Below are 16,465 nucleotides of genomic sequence, written 5' to 3' on the forward strand. Positions count from 1 at the left end.
TGTAGGTTCGATTTCCACTCTTTATGGATATTTGTGTATTCGACAAATGTTTTTTTCCGATCTGGTCGTTTGTCCTCGTGGGTCTTCCCGTCGTTCCTGGGTAAGCACCTTAAGCCCAGCAGTGGAATGTTACAGACTAAGTCGTATCGTAATTGTAACTATAAAGTATCATTGAATCCATGTAAAAAAATATGAAATAATAAAACTACAAATTAGTTTATTCAGAGACATAAATCAAAATTAGAAAGCAAATTTATAATTAACAATTCTTAATACTAAGCGTTTTTCTTCATAGTTGATTTCAATGTGGTATATGTAGAGTAACTTGTTTTTAGTATGACCATCAAGCAATTGAAATTCAATTTTGTGACGCCACCAGCTGATAGCATCAGAGTTTTCTGCGACATCATCAGCATCAATAGTACTGTCCTTTGGTTGCTAACGTTAAAATTTTCCCACTGACAGGAGTATAATGATCTTTCCAATTCATCGCACGCATCTATCAGCCTCTGTCCAGCAAGACAGTCTATTGTTATTTGGACGACTGTATACGGTACCGTAAGATACGTGTGTTCTAGACCACCAAGTAACTCAGTAGTAATAGCACATGCCAAAATAGAATATTCAAGAGCCAATGTAGGCCTTAGCTCAGCGTCTAAATGACGTAAGAGATTAATATTGGCAACATGAAATTTTGCGATATCTCTTAGTCGTATTCTAATAAACTCATTCATTGTCTCTTGTTTTATGTATACTGCCCGTCTCTTATCACTTATTCTATGTTTGATATGATTGTAGAAGTTGCGACTATCATCCCATACATGTTTCAGTTCATCACTGAGGGCATACATCTGAGCCTCGTTGTAACCTACAGTAATCAAAACGTATACAGCAATACCGACTAAAGCGTAGACGCCAAACCCAATGCCGGTGGTTAAGATGAATGTACATATTTCATAATTAGGCGATTCGAACATTGGTTCTAGTCCTGGGAAAAAAATTAATCATTAAAAAATGTCAAAATATTAATGGTTTTTTGTTGAAAATGTAACATAGTATATAATAATAAAAAGTAATGCAAAGTTAACAAAAAAAATTGATGAAAATCAATCGATAGAGCAGGCTGGTTTCATGAAAAATTACTCCACAATAGATCACATACTTACTCTGAAACTAATATTGGAAAAATACACAGAATATAACTTACCTCTTTATATCGCATTTGTTGACTATTCAAAAGCATTCGACTCTATATCACACAACTCTATCTGGAACGCATTAAACGAGCAAGGAATTGAAGGCGAATACATAGAACTTATAAAAAAGATCTACATGAAAAGTATGGCACGGGTACGGTTAGAAAAACCGGGACCTAAATTTCGAATAGAGCGAGGAGTAAAGCAAGGTGACCCGCTATCTCCAAAACTATTTATATCTGTTTTAGAATCTGTTTTTAGAAATCTCAACTGGGACAACCTTGGCATCAACATAAATGGTAGGTTCCTGTCACACCTTAGATTCGCAGATGACATCGTTCTACTTTCAGAAAACTCAACACAGCTAGAGTATATGCTAGAATCTCTTAACTACTACAGCGAAAAGGTCGGATTACAAATAAACAGAGAAAAAACTAAGGTCATGACAAATAGAAACGAAAACCCCATATTGATGCAAACAGTTAAAATTGATTATGTAGAAGAATATGTGTACCTGGGACATCTCATAGCGTTCAAGTCATGTGAGGACAAGGAAGTCGACCGAAGAATAAAATGCACGTGGAATAAATACTGGTCTATGAAAGAGATATTTAAAGGTTCCTTACCCATCAATTTAAAAACAAAAGCTATGAACATCTGCCTAGCCCCTACCTTAACATACGGATGTCAAACCTGGACACTGAAAAAAACCCACTTACATAAAATTAGAACATGTCAAAGAGCATTAGAAAGAAGTAACATGAATATAAAATTAAAAGATCGAATAAATAACACAATAATCAGGAAAAAATCTAAAGCCATGGACATCGTAAGGCGGATTATGACACTGAAATGGAGGTGGGCTGGTCACATTCTGAGAGTAACTGAAACGAGATGGTTACAAAGTATAATAGATTGGTACCCACGAGATAAGAAAAGAAGACGAGGTAGACCATACAAGCGATGGAGTGATGACTTGGTCGAAGCGGCTGGAACGCTGTGGACCAGACTGGCGCGGGACAGAGCTTACTGGAGTGGTTTGGAGGAGGCTTTTACCGCCATCGGCGGCCCTTACGACTAATCTTACACTAATATAGGAATTAAGATATTATACTAACCGTACTAATAAATATAATTATTTTAAGTAATTATTATGTAAAAATATGTAAAACTTAAGGGATAATAAAGCTTTATTATTATTATTATTATAATGCAAAGTTATAAGCTTATATTTTTACCATAGAGTAGCATCAATTCGACAGAAAAATGTCTTCCAGGAGTGATTAATGGTCTAGCAAGGTATGCAAAGGCGTTTGTCACGAGAGAAATCCAAATAATTAAGGATCGTTTCTTCACGGCTCTAAGGTTCTTGCGGAGATTTTTGGCAAATCTTGTATCAGGTATTACTTGAGAGTCGCATTTTAAATATCTTTGAATTGTAATCTTGATTTCTTTCCTGTAATAATAATAATTATAATATTGTACACCTAATATAAACAAACAGTAGCGACAAAAAAAAGATGTACAAAGGCGATTCTTTATTGTACACCAAAATATAAACAAACAGTAGTGACAATAATTGTGTTTGCTCGCAAACGAAAAAAAAAAACCGACTTCAATTACATCGACGAGTAATACAACGTATATCGACGAAAAAAAAGTCAATTAACTACGCGTTATCAAAGATTACTCAAAAAGTAGTTATCAGATCGCAATAAATATTTTATGTGACCACATGACAAACATCAGCTTTCGATTAAATTAAAAATTATTAAAATCGGTACACCCAGTAAAAAGTTATTGCGGATTTTTAAGAGTTTCCCTCGATTTCTCTGGGATTCCATCATCAGATCCTGGTTTCCTTATCATGGTATTAAAATAGGGATATCTTCTTTCAAACAAAAAAAGAATTATCAAAATCGGTACACCCAGTAAAAAGTTATTCCGGATTTTCAAGAGTTTCCCTCGATTTCTCTGGGATTCCATCATCAGATCCTGGTTTCCTTATCATAGTACTAAACTAGAGATATCTTCTTTCCAACAAAAAAGAATTATCAAAATCGGTACATCCAGTAGAAAGTTATGCGGTATAATACAACGTAGGTCGATAAAAAAAGCGTCAAGTAAAAACGCATTATTAGATATAACTCGAAAAGTAGTTGTTAGATCTCAAATAAATTTAAATGGGACCAATTGGCACACACCACCTTTCGATTAAAACAAAATTTGTCGAAATCGGTCTACCCGGTCAAAAGTTCTGATGTAACATACATAAAACAAAAAAAAAAAAAAAAATACAGTCGAATTGAGAACCTCCTCCTTTTTTGGAAGTCGGTTAAAAAAAAGTGTACAAAGGCTATCTTATCGCTGAAGAGCGATTTCTTTCAGATAACCTTTGGCACACGACACGATATAGTAGTGACGGATAGGCAGTGTACAATATTAAAAATAGCGTATGATTTAATAATACATATAATATAGTATCCATACATAATTAATCAAGATAGTATAATATACGCGTATAAATGTAAAATATATATTGATATAAAATATGTATGTTTAAATTCTGACTATTATTATATGTTAAGGGATATATAATACTTCTTTAGATGTTGCTTAAAACAGGCTGGAGTAGAAGCACGTCTTATTGGAAGCGGAAGAGAAAGCCTGTATTTATTAAAGATGTGAAAGAAATTAAATTTTAATTAATACTCCCAATGCTTAAGCGTTAAATAAAATAAAAAGCTGAAACTATGCTATGCTATTGTTAAGGACACACAAAGAAACTAGCGCCATCTAGCGGTAACCATTGAAACCACGGAAAGATAGAGACCGCATGAAACTCTCTACTCAATACTAGATGTCGTTAGGGACCAAGCTCCGCCCACCGTGGTCCAAGCTCCGCCCACCGTGGACCAAGCCCCGCCCACTGACCCCGCCTATCATGCCCCGCCCACTGACCACGCCCCCAGGCCCCGCCCATAGATAAAAGAATTTAGCCACCCCCTCTCTTCCCGTGGGTGTCGTAAGAGGCGACTAGGGGATAACAAGGTTCCACAACCACCTTGGAACTTAAGAAGCCGACCGATGGCGGGATAACCATCCAACTGCTGGCTTTGAAATGGTGGCACAGGCCGAAGACGGGCAGCAGCGTCTTCGGTGCGACAAAGCCAGTACTGCGGTCACCAACCCGCCTGCCCAGCGTGGTGACTATGGGCAAAACACATGAGTTCACGTTATTTTTGGCGTAAACTTGTGGAGGCCTATGTCCAGCAGTGGACTGTATAGGCTGTAATGATGATGTAATGATGAACAAAAAGAGCTCCAAGAAAAAACGCTTTGGGCTATAAAAGATGTTAGCGACGCGGTGACTAAGCTTCGAAAAGATGTCGACGTAGTGGAAGAACGAGTTACCAGGTTAGGATTAGATGTGGAAAATGTGAAAACCGTCTTCGCTGAACTACAAAAGAAAGTAGTGCGCCTTGAAACCATGGGAGTCGCGATGTCTAGTGGAAGTACCGGAGTGGCGCAAGGACCAAGAGTGAAAGTGCCTCCCTACGACGGCACTACTTCGTGGAACGCTTATCGTCGACAATTCCAGACTGTTGCTACTGCCAACGGATGGACGGAAGAGCAATGCCTGACCGCTCTTACTGTTGCGCTCAGAGGGCAAGCTTTGTCGGTTCTGGAAACACTGCCACATACAGGAAACGGGTTCCAAGACTTGATGGAGGCACTTGAATCCCGATACGGGGAGCGACACCTGGAGTACGTGTTCCGTGCCCAATTGCGTGACAGAGTCCAACACTCAGGAGAAGGACTACGACAATGGGCGTTGGAAATTGAGAAACTCGTCAGGAAGGCACACCCAGGAGCAGACACCAAGATGGTTGACACGAATATTGTTCAAGCATTTGTCGACGGAATCAAAGACCTGGAAGTCAGAGCTGCAGTGAGGCTTCGTCACCACACCTCGTTAAAGGAAGCATTGGCGCATGCTTTGGAGGTCGAGGCTGTTCGCCTTGACATAAGGCAGACCCCTAAGATCCGCGAGGTCTCTGAGGAAGCTAAGGTAGTTAAGGCTCCTACGAAGAAAAGTTCTGGAGTCATGTGCTACAAGTGCGGCGAGAGGGGCCATCTTCAGCTCAACTGTCCGCAAAAGAAGACCCAGATAGTGAAATACATGATGGCGTATCAGGAGGTCATCTAGGTGTCAAGAGGACGTTAACAAAAGTGCGAGAACGATTTTACTGGTTGCATTGTCGAGATGATGTACAGGATTGGTGCCGCAAATGTACTACTTGCGCTGCTGTAAAAGGACCACAGACCAGGAGTCGTGGGAACCTGCGGTTGTATAACGTCGGTGCACCGTGGGAGCGAATTGCGGTTGACATAGCGGGGCCTTTCCTGTAACGGAATCGGGAAACAAGTATTTTATGGTCGTCATGGACTACTTCACCAAATGGCCCGAAGTGTTCGCCATACCAAACCAAGAAGCTACAACAGTCGCTTCTAAGTTAGTCGAAGAAGTGATATGTCGCTTTGGTGTGCCTCTAGAAATCCATTCTGATCAGGGCAGGAACTTCGAATCGCAAGTATTCCAAGAAGTGTGCAGAATTTTGGGTATGCATAAGACGAGTACCACCGCGTACCATCCATAGTCTGATGGAATGGTTGAGAGATTTAACCAGACCCTTTAGAGGCATTTGGCGAAATTGGTAGACGACAAACAAAAGGATTGGGACAAGTATATAGCACTCTTCCTTCTGTCGTACCGAACCGCCGAGCATGAGAGCATAAAAGCTACCCCGGCGTATGTCAATTACGGTAGAGAATTGCGAATACCAGTAGACCTATTAACTGGAGTCGCACCGGAGGGACCAAATACCGTACAAGACTATGTCAGCGATTTAAGGGAAAAATTGCGCTATATACACGCCTTGATTCGGGAAAATGGGTTACACTCAAGCGAGAACATGAAAACCAGATACGACCGGAAATCGAACACGAGCGGCTTCAAGGAAGCGTCACTGGTCTGGCTGCATAACCCAACCCGCCGGAAAGGGAAATCGCCAAAGTCGCAGACCAAGTGGGACGGTCCATACAAAGTGGTTACCCGACTGAATGATGTGACTTACAGGATTCAAAAGCAACCAAGAGGGACATTCAAAGTGGTACACATAGACCGTCTGGCGCGTTACCATGGCAGTAACGACGATGCTCGGGACGAGCATCTCTAAGAGGGGAGTAGTGTTAAGGACACACAAAGAAACTAGTGCCATCTAGCGGTAACCATTGAAACCACGCAAAGACAGAGACCGCATGAAACTCTCTACTCAATACTACACTCGCGTGCAACTGAATCGACTCAAGCCGTATATTGGTATATAAGTTTGATTTTTCGGAAAATGGCTTATCCGATTTTTGTAAAAGATTGTTTTATTCCAAAGACACATATTTTTTTTCATAAATATAGCCATTTTCAAATAAACAATGAAAAAACTTTTTAAATAAATACGGTCAAACATGAGCGTTACAGAAATTACCCGTTGCGGTACCCATGAGTTGCGAGACTAAATCATGTATAAGAGCTCACGTGACCCATATTTCTTATCAATCACTCGTCAGACGTTGACAGGTACACATCTCCTTAAGCACCCAGTATTTTAATCGCGATCCAATGGACACTACCTCAGAAGCAGCGGTCCAAGTTGTAGGTTTGTTGCAAGCGGGCCATAATCAAAGGCAAGTCGCTCGTAAACTTAACATGAGCCAATCAGCTGTTTCATGAGTATACAGAAGGTTTCAAGAGACCAGTGGCTTCGTTCGGAGACCATAAACCAATAGACACCGGAGCACATCTGAGACAGACGACCGCTTCATTGTCTCAACTTCGTTGAGAAATCGTTATCTCACGGGCGTTGATGTGCAACAGGAGCTCAGAAGGGTTCGAGGAGTGGCTGTCAGTCAGTGGCCAATTAGAAGACGGCTGAAGAAATCCAATTTTAACTCCTAAACGGCCAGCCAGAGGCCCGAAACTGACCGCAGGTCACCGTCAAGCCCGACTTTAATTTGCTCGTGAACAACTCAATTGGACTATTGAGCAATGGAGCTCCATCCTGTTCACTGATGAGAGCAGAATGTGTCTCCATGGCAATGACAGAAGAGACCGAGTATACAAGCGTCCAGTGGAACAGTTCTCGCAATGCTGTTTCGCTGAAACAGTATCATATGGCGGTGGTTTAGTCACGATGTGGGCTGGAATATCATATGAAGGGAAGACCGAGCTTGTTTTCATGCCTGGTGGTGGTCGGAGTGGTGGTCTAACACCTCAAAAGTACGTGGAAAACATTCTCCTCGATCATGTTGTACCTTATGCAGGGTACATAGGAGAAGATTTTCTATTGATGCATGATAATGCTCGGTGTCATACAGCAAGTGTTACTCGCCAGTTTCTTTAAGAGGTGCATATTGAGACGATGATGTGGCCAGCCCTCAGTCCTGATCTGAATTGCATTGAGCATTTATGGGATGAGCTCAAACGGAGGGTGTGAGCTAGAGATACGGCTCCATCAATAATCGTCGAGCTCAAAACTACGCTAGAGGAAGAATGGAATACGATACCTCAACATTTTATCAAAAAAGTGATAAAATCAATGAAAAATCGCATGCAAGCCGTTATAAAAGCTAGGGGAGGCAATACAAAGTATTGAAAATTTTAATTTTCCTTACTTCTATCAAAAATAATTTTTTATTCATTATGTTGTTGTTTTCATTTTCTTCAATTTTTATGCATTTCTGTCAAATTAAATTTTATCAATAAATACTCAACCGATTTTTCTCATTAGGATAGCATTTTTAAGAGAAAAGATTAGGCTTTCAAACAAAAAAAAAGAACAAGAAAATCGGATAAGCCATTTTTCTAAAAATCGAAGTTTTATACCAATATACGGCTTGAGTCGATTCAGTTGCACGCGAGTGTAGATGGCGTTAGAGGAACTACTGTGGAACTATATAGAAGTATAGTCTCGAAAACCGGGTACATGCGCGAACTTTCCAGAATGGTCTGGGCCTCGTGTCGGCCGATATAAATAGCCGCAGGTAGGCGAGCGAGTTCAGTTCAGTTTGAGCGATCTTCAAGGCGATTTCAAGAGTGAAAACTAGTGATCAAGAGTGGTACCAGCGAAACCTACGACATTGGCTACGACTTAGGACATTGTTAGTGCTTAGTGTTTGAACCTAGTGCTTTGTGTTGGACCTAGTGCTTGTGAATAAAGTCTTGAAAAGAGTCAGCAGGTTTTTCTCTCCAAATCCTTCGAACCCTAACATGTAACACTATGTTATGAGATTATAATTCATAGAACAAAACATTGAACACCGCGTCTTGGCAAACGCAGTGTGGGACGTCCTCCGGCCCGTTGGACGATCTACGTAAGATTGCCGGTGTAGGCTGGATGAGAAGTGCGAAAACCGGGATATCTGGCGCGAACTTGGGGAGGCCTATGTCCAACAGTGGAGTGCAATACGCTGAACTGACTGACTGACTGAACAAAACCTTAAGAATTGAGTTGGTTTTTGAAGTGTTAAGCAAATTTGCTAAAATTTAATTAAATAAAGATAAAGTTGTGAAACGAGAACAAGAAATCACAAACGTTTTTTAATAATTATTGAAAATGTACCCGGGCAAAAGTTTTGTCACGACACATTGAAAATAATTAAAATATTTTATTCTAATAAATGTAGTCTGTTCATTTTTAAACAGTACACGAAATATAAGTGTTTCTTTAACTATATAAATACTTACGCATATAATTTCATGAAAGCCAACTTTGTGACACTAGTGATACTGCAAGCACTCAAAGCAAGGACGACACACGTCGCCTCTATTTCCTTTTTACCATAACGGAAGCATACCAGCCAAATCATAGAGAAACCATGCACATATAAATAGGTAATAACGCCTATTGTAGATAAAATGTAGAATATAATATGTACACCTGCAACGTCAAAAATAAAAATACTTAAATGACACCCAGACGCAAATCGTACTTATACTTTAAAACAAACTAACAATAAACCTAACGACTCCAGGAATACATCAATGTATTTCCTTATCCGGCTCGAAGGACTAAATTACTGTATGGTATAGTCTACAGTTGAATGTGAGACGACATTTAAGAGAAGGTCTTGAAGTAAACCAAACCTAATAAAAGTCGCTCTAACACTAAGGTTATTAAGATTATTTTGAGTTGTTGTTGATATAAAAAAGTATTGACGTAATCCGCATCAGGCAAACAACTATTTCTTAAGAAACCACCTTAATTAAAGGAGGTTATTAGATTGCAAAGAAAATTAAATTGCTGAACGTGCGGTATCCCATACAAGCATAAAAAAATTCAAAAATACTTGAAAACTGTGTAAAATTTATCTTCAATTGGCAGTTTAGATTAGACAAAACTAAAACGCAGTCTATCTATTGTTTAAAAAGAATTGTCTAATAAAGTCTTTTTTGAATTTTTCTTGGAAACAGATGAATACTAAATACTTAAATGCAATACTTACTTTGAGTCCATTTTTTTTGGATGTTTATTGTCAAAAGCCATAACAAAAGACCAAGATTGTCCACCATGGTCGGAAAGTCATCGTAGTCGAGACCAAATTTTTTTAATTGCACCCATGCATTCCTCAAAATATTGGGTTTCATGTTGTATTCCAAAATAAATATTGAAAGCTGTGGCTTGTAAGTATTTTAGATAGAACCAATAAATTCTAGTCACACATGTATTTGTCTTAGTCTAGGCTCATCTATTTTATTTTTTCAATTTAGACTAAAACTGAAAACGTTCTAATTATACAGATTTTTTTCCACTAGATTGACCACTAGAGAACCTTTTAACGTCTCAGTGTTTTTACAAATTTATTACATTTCCTTTTCATTGCGTACATTTACTACTACTATTCGTATCGAGTCAGCCATTATTATTTACAGTTTGTTCAATCGATTCCCTATGCACATTAGTTACAATTTTATCTTTGGTAAAATCAGTTTAGTTCAATATAACAAAGAAAAGAATTATTTGCTTGGCTCGTGGTTGGAATGTCGACTGAAAAGTTGGATTTTAATTCAACGACTATGTTTGCATATTCATCGATGTTTATTTAGCTTACAGTTAGATTAGAATCGATTTTGACTTTTATAGTGTACGAAATTTTAATACAAGTCTAAACAATGGAAACATTTTAAACAAATTCATTCTTATTGTTAGATTATCAAAACTTCTGAATGTTTAAATGTAAGACCATTCTATATATGGATTTACTCGTAATAAAAATTTGTGTAACCCATGATTTTATGTAACCTAAATAGTTATATTGTAACCGCTCTGGTGTAGTGGTGCGTGTGCCTTATATACCGGCGGTCGGGGGTTCGATATCCGCTAGGGATGGATTCATGGATATTTGAATTTGTACGAATATTTGTTTCCGATCTGGGTGTCTGTCCTTGTGGGTCTCCCTACAGTGCCTCAGAGAGCACGTTAAGTTATCGGTCCCGTTTTTTTATCATACCTAATAGCGATCGTTACTTGTAGTAAGGAGTTTATCCGCCATCTCACAGTGGAGCAGCGTGCTGAATTAGGCAAGCTAAGATTCTTCTCCTACATAGAAAACGCTGCCGTGGGATTTTACAGGCTGAATGAATAAATCAAACATTTATAGGGTAAAAATTTTAATAAATTTGACTATAAAACAAAGAAATTAAAAATAAGTTTTTTTTTTACAAATTTTACGAAATGTCGTGAACGTAGAAAAGGCCCTCAAATCACTAATTGTATAATCATCTTAAGTACGAAGTACGTGTAAGCTATTTTTAGCTATTCAAATATATTAATTATAACTAGGTATACACCCTGAATACATTTTTAAATTTATTTTTTAAAATAATATATGCGAAAACTCTAATTGTACTTATGCGTGTTATTGCGAACCTTTATTGAGGTACCCTTTATTTATAAATAGGAGGAAGAAGAGAAGGAAAATCAAAACTTTATTACTTAAATAAATGTTTATATTAATTTTGCTAACCTTAAATCTTATGCTAACTGTTGTCAATATTAACATGGGTTAAATATCGTTTCTTATTCACAACTGCAACATACTTTCAATGTTATTATTAAGTTTGAATTAAATTACTCAATATAATAAATATAATTACTTAATAACACAATATTTAGAAAAAAAAAATATCAGACAGTTAAGTACATCAACGTAGAAAACAGTGTTTGAATAATTTCCGTTTTTCTTAAGCATGATTCTTCACAGTTGATTCCAATGTTGTATATGTCGAATAACTTGATTTTAGTATGGCCATCAAGAAACTGTAATTCAGTGTAGCGAATCCACCGGCCGACAGTATCATAGTTCTCTGTGACATAACCAGCATTAACAATACAGTCCTTTGATTGCTTGTGTTAAAATTTTCCCACCGACAAGAGTACACTGATTTCTCAAAATCATCACTTGCGTCTATCACTCGCTGACCAGCAAGACAGTCCATCAGCATTTTAACAATTGTATACGGCAGCGCAAGATAAGTATGTTCTAGACCACCAAGCAGTTCCGCTATTATAGCAATAGCTAAGAGAGTATACTCTAGAGCTAATGTAACTCTGAATTCTTGATTAAATTCAGATAAAAGATTAATATTTGCAATGTGGAATTTTGTCACATCTCGTAGACGTACTCTAACGAATTCATTGGTTACCCGTTGTTTCATCAATATGACATGTCTTTTGTCACTTATCCTGTGTTTGATCTTATTGTAGAAATTTTGACTATCATCCCAGACGTTTCTTAATTCTTCACTAAGTGCGTACATCTGTGCTTCATTGTAACCTACAATGACTAAGACGTATATTGCGATGCTGACCATGGAGTAGACCGCAAAGCCAGAAGTGATAGTAAAAATGATGGTAGCTATTTCATAGTTTGGGGTTTCGGTCATTGGCTCCAGACCTATAAAGAGTGCAACAATTATTTATAGGTAACTACGTGCTAATTGAGGTAGGACATAGCAGCAAATGTCCTGTTCAAAATCTGGAGTGGCTTGACTGGGAAAGTATCTCGACCTTATAGAAGATAGCAGCTAAACAATACTGCTTTAAAGCAGCGTTGTGTTTCTGTGGTGATAAGGTAACGAGAGTTCCTTTGGGGGATTGGAGGTGGGGTCGGCAAAGCGCTTGCGATTCTTCTGGTGTTGCAAGGGTCTTAATTTAATTTACGAAAATTGTAAAATAATTTAAAGACTAATAAATAAATAAAATGATTTATTTATTTAAATGATATATTGCTTCTATTTAAATGATCTCTGCTTTTATATAAGTTAAAAAGATATCTTCTATAAAAAGAAAATAATACAAAATATTTAAATAATTAATGCGTTAAAAAGAGTTTTTACCATAAAGTAAAAAAAAATCTATAGTGAAATGTCTTCCAGGCCTCACCAGTGGTAAAACAAGGTAAGCTAAACCGTTAGTCGCGAACGTAGTCCAGATTATAAGCGACCGTTTCTTTACCACTCTTAAATTCTTACGTAGGTTTTTGGCATATCTTGTGTTTGGTGTCACTTGAAAATCGCAATCCAAGAAATTTTGAACGGTGCTCTTGATTTTGTCTCTGAATAAATAAATATATATTTAGCAGAATTTAAATTTCAATTCTTACTTTATATTGTATTTTTACTTTTTGCTTACGTTTATGTTGTTAGTTTTACTTAAATCCCCTTTTAGTAATAGTTTTAAATAAATCATAATATACTTACGCATTTACTTTCATGAAAATAATTTTAGTACCAGAAATGATACTATTTAAGCCAATGGCGAGGATTACAGACGTCGCTTTAACGTCATCTTTGCCATAATGAAAGCAAACGAGCCAAATCATGGAGAAAACATACACATAGAAATAACTCGAAAACGCTATTGTAGTCATTAAATAAAACATCAAATTGATACCTGTATAAAAAAAAAATGAAACATAATTATTAAATGAAGACATGTCATAATTTAATATAACTAATAAATAATTCTATAATATAAACATGCAGATTACTTTTCTAATCTACAAAGCCAAAAATACAGTAAACGAAGTTAGTTTATAGATATTTACTATGTAAATATTTATTTTTGGTCTGGATGTCTGTCCTTGTGGATCTCCTCGTCGTTCTTCGGAGAGCACGTTTAGTTATTGGTTCCGGTTGTTATCATTGACACTGACAGCAATCCTTACTTGCAGTAGGGAATATATTTGCTATTTTGCAGTGGAACATCATGAAGGATTGAGGTTTGACTTTTTTCCTAGATGAAATAAGAGGCCTAGGCCCATTAGGAGTATAGGTTGAACCAACCAATCATTGCTAGTCGTTGAATTGAGCCAAAATCTGAATAACATCTCTACGTTATATATAAAAACATCATTTCAGCCTATCGCAGTTCACTGCTGGACATATGCCTCCATAAGTTCGTGCCAAAAATGGCGTGAACTCATGTGTTTTGACTATAGTCACCACGCTAGGCAAGCGGGTTGGTGACCGCAGGGCTGTCTTTGTCACACCGAAGACGCTGCTGCCCGTCTTCGGCCTGTGTATTTCAAAGCCAGCAGTTGGATGGTTATCCCGCCATCGGTCGGTAAAATACAAGTACATATTATATACATAATATAATTTAACTAAGACTACAAAGCGAATAATTCTGTGTTCCCAGAAAATGAAGATATTATTTACTTTGATTTTATTGTTGTAATAGAAAAAATATTATGGTTCTTACTGTGAGTCCATTTCTTTTGGATATTAATTGTCAAAATCCACAATAAAAGACCAATATTGTCTATCATGGTTGGAAAATCGTCGTAGTCGAGACCAAATTTTTTTAACTGTGTCCAAATTTTTGTCAGCATGTTCATTTTCATTCATTCATTCATCAGTCATTCAATTTTGCCGTTATTTATTCAAAAATAAGAATGTCTATAATTTTATATTTTGTTCTTATTGTTTTAGATAAAATAATTGTATTATTTAAATTTACATAGTTATGAGAAAATCATATATTCATATATTAATACACTAAGGTTAAATTATGTTTGTATTATTATTTTTGTTTTTTTTTTATGTAATGTTTACCTCTCTTTTTAGAAAAAGCCTCACAATTACTGCACATTAATTATATTATAATTTTATAGATAATGGCTTGCTCTACCGGCATCCATAACAAAAAAAACTTATGTTTGCTTTTGTTTTTGTAAATTAAATTAATTGATAAAAATTATTTATATGCCGGCTTTAATTTTGAAACTCCGTCAACATGATTGACAGTCGGTAATTTTTTTTACTTCTTTAGTGCGAATTATTCGCACGGGTATTTCTAGTATATTGAATAATAGTGCTAAGTATTGACTATCCCGACTCCTATTCGTATCGAGTACGAATCGCAATTACAGTTTGTACAATCGATTTCTTATGTATATTTATCGAGTCAACATTAAATTTTATCTTACTTTAAAATCAGTTTGACACAGGAAAGCTTTGTTTGTTTCGTCAGTCATTAATAGCACTGTAACACATTATAATTTAATTGCATAGTGTTATCTGTTATTAAATTAATTTAAAATTAAAAGAGTTTTGAAATGAACAAAGAACAAATTAAAAAATAAACAAAAATAAAAATAATCAAAAATAATCGAAAAAAAAAAACAAAAATAATCGAATATACTTTCATAATAATATTTGAAAAAAGTCATATTAGTATTCATCATTTTTCAATCATATATTTATTATATGTATTCCGTCTCTTTCCCCGTGTAGGAGAAGGATAAGAGCTTAATCCATCACGCTGCTCCAATGCGGGTTGGCGGATATATTCCCTACTATGAGTAACGATAGCTATCAGGTGCACATGACCGGGACCGATGGCTTATCGTGCTCTCCGAGTCACGGTGGGGAGACCCATAAGAACCGCACAAACACCCAGACCACAACAAACATCTGTATGGCCAATGCAATATATGTTTGTCATTTCTCTATGTTTGTCATTCTCCATCATAGTTGGAAAGTTATCGTAGTTCAGCCCGAATTTTCTGATGTTTGTCTTCTAACTTGTCCAAGCTTTTGATATCATATTGTCAATGTTGAGATGTAGAGGTGATGAAAATATATTTTTTTTTAATCTTTTATTTAATGGGAGTTTAATCACTTAGTGATTATGTCACCCCCGTAACATAAATGATACAAAATGACAACAACAAAAACATAGCCATATAACAATAAGTAACATTATACTTAGTTAACAAAAAAATAATAATAGGCCACAGACCAAGAACAAAGCCACAGTTATGTGTGATTTGTTCTTGGTCCCCCGCATATGCTAACTTTTGACACTTACAATATGATTGATCTAACCCTAATTATTATCTTTGATATATAGCAAATAACATCCTGCACAGCACCATAGCATCCTCCGAAAAGGGAGAGGCCAAGGCGCTGTTGCAAGCTCCTACATCTGATCCCCAGCCTAGCACTTGTCTCTCCGACACGTTCCGGTCACATTCCATCAACACATGATAAACATCGTCAATGACATCACAAACTGGACAATTTGGAGAATCAGTTTTTCCCATTAAATGTATGAACTTGTTGGATGGAATGTGACCAGTACGCATTCTCAACAAAGCCACTATATGTTTTCTGTCCATCTTATTCTCCTCGAACCATGGGTAACGAAGTGGCTCAGACTGTACTGTTTTATACCAAATACCTTTCAATCGCGAACGCTCATCAAAGTACTCGCGCCATTTGGATCTACAGAGTGTTTTTAAGCTATTAAGCCAATCTGAGTGTAACGGCAAACATGCATATTCAATCCCTTCGTAAGCTGCTTGTCGGGCTAATAAGTCAGCCTCTTCGTTACCCATGATGCCAACATGAGAGGGTATCCACTGGATCACAACATTTTTATTTAATGCACGGATTTTGCAGATAGTATCTATAATGACTACGGCTATCGGTATCCCTCGAAGACTCGAGGGTATCCGAGCCAGATGTTGAATACTACTTTTAGAATCCGAAAAAATCACAAAGTTTTCCTGATCTATGTGCATTATGTATGATAGGGCTTCGGAGATCGCTACGAGTTCACAGTTCGTGATCGAGATGTTGGCATTGATTTTAAACTTAGCTTTAACATCAAGCTGGGGATCAAAGAAAGAAGCTCCTATATTTA

The 16,465-nt window shown here is 37.0% G+C and overlaps 2 protein-coding genes across 2 annotated transcripts; both read right to left on the bottom strand.

The window, feature by feature from the left end:
* Nucleotides 1-200: 200 nt before the first annotated feature.
* On the bottom strand, nucleotides 201-9,900 carry LOC123660567. The gene is made up of 4 exons (XM_045595624.1): nucleotides 9,759-9,900; nucleotides 9,001-9,193; nucleotides 2,435-2,652; nucleotides 201-988 (listed from the first exon to the last, which is right to left on the bottom strand). The coding sequence occupies exons 1-4, from the start codon at nucleotides 9,898-9,900 to the stop codon at nucleotides 276-278; spliced, it is 1,266 nt and encodes a 421-aa protein (XP_045451580.1). The 3' UTR covers nucleotides 201-275.
* A 1,340-nt stretch (nucleotides 9,901-11,240) lies between these two features.
* On the bottom strand, nucleotides 11,241-16,157 carry LOC123660568. Its single transcript, XM_045595625.1, has 3 exons — nucleotides 15,679-16,157; nucleotides 12,652-12,869; nucleotides 11,241-12,209 (listed from the first exon to the last, which is right to left on the bottom strand). Exons 1-3 carry the CDS (start codon nucleotides 16,155-16,157, stop codon nucleotides 11,497-11,499), a joined length of 1,410 nt encoding a protein of 469 aa, XP_045451581.1. The 3' UTR covers nucleotides 11,241-11,496.
* Nucleotides 16,158-16,465: the final 308 nt, after the last annotated feature.

Source organism: Melitaea cinxia, chromosome 15 (assembly GCF_905220565.1).
Source record: "Melitaea cinxia chromosome 15, ilMelCinx1.1, whole genome shotgun sequence".
Lineage (NCBI taxonomy): Eukaryota > Metazoa > Arthropoda > Insecta > Lepidoptera > Nymphalidae > Melitaea > Melitaea cinxia.

Bases quoted from the DNA above. Each gene is read 5' to 3' on its own strand.
- LOC123660567 (XM_045595624.1), bottom strand. From the start codon at position 9,900: ATGAAACCCAATATTTTGAGGAATGCATGGGTGCAATTAAAAAAATTT. The intron at 9,194-9,758 runs GTAAGTATTGCA...TTGACGTTGCAG, and splicing joins CCAAAAAAAATGGACTCAAA to GTGTACATATTATATTCTAC. The intron at 2,653-9,000 runs GTAAGTATTTAT...TTATTATTACAG, and splicing joins GCTTTCATGAAATTATATGC to GAAAGAAATCAAGATTACAA.
- LOC123660568 (XM_045595625.1), bottom strand. From the start codon at position 16,157: ATGGGTAACGAAGAGGCTGACTTATTAGCCCGACAAGCAGCTTACGAA. The intron at 12,870-15,678 runs GTTATTTGCTAT...TTATTTATTCAG, and splicing joins GCTATGGTGCTGTGCAGGAT to AGACAAAATCAAGAGCACCG. The intron at 12,210-12,651 runs GTAAAAACTCTT...CACTCTTTATAG, and splicing joins AGATTTTTTTTTACTTTATG to GTCTGGAGCCAATGACCGAA.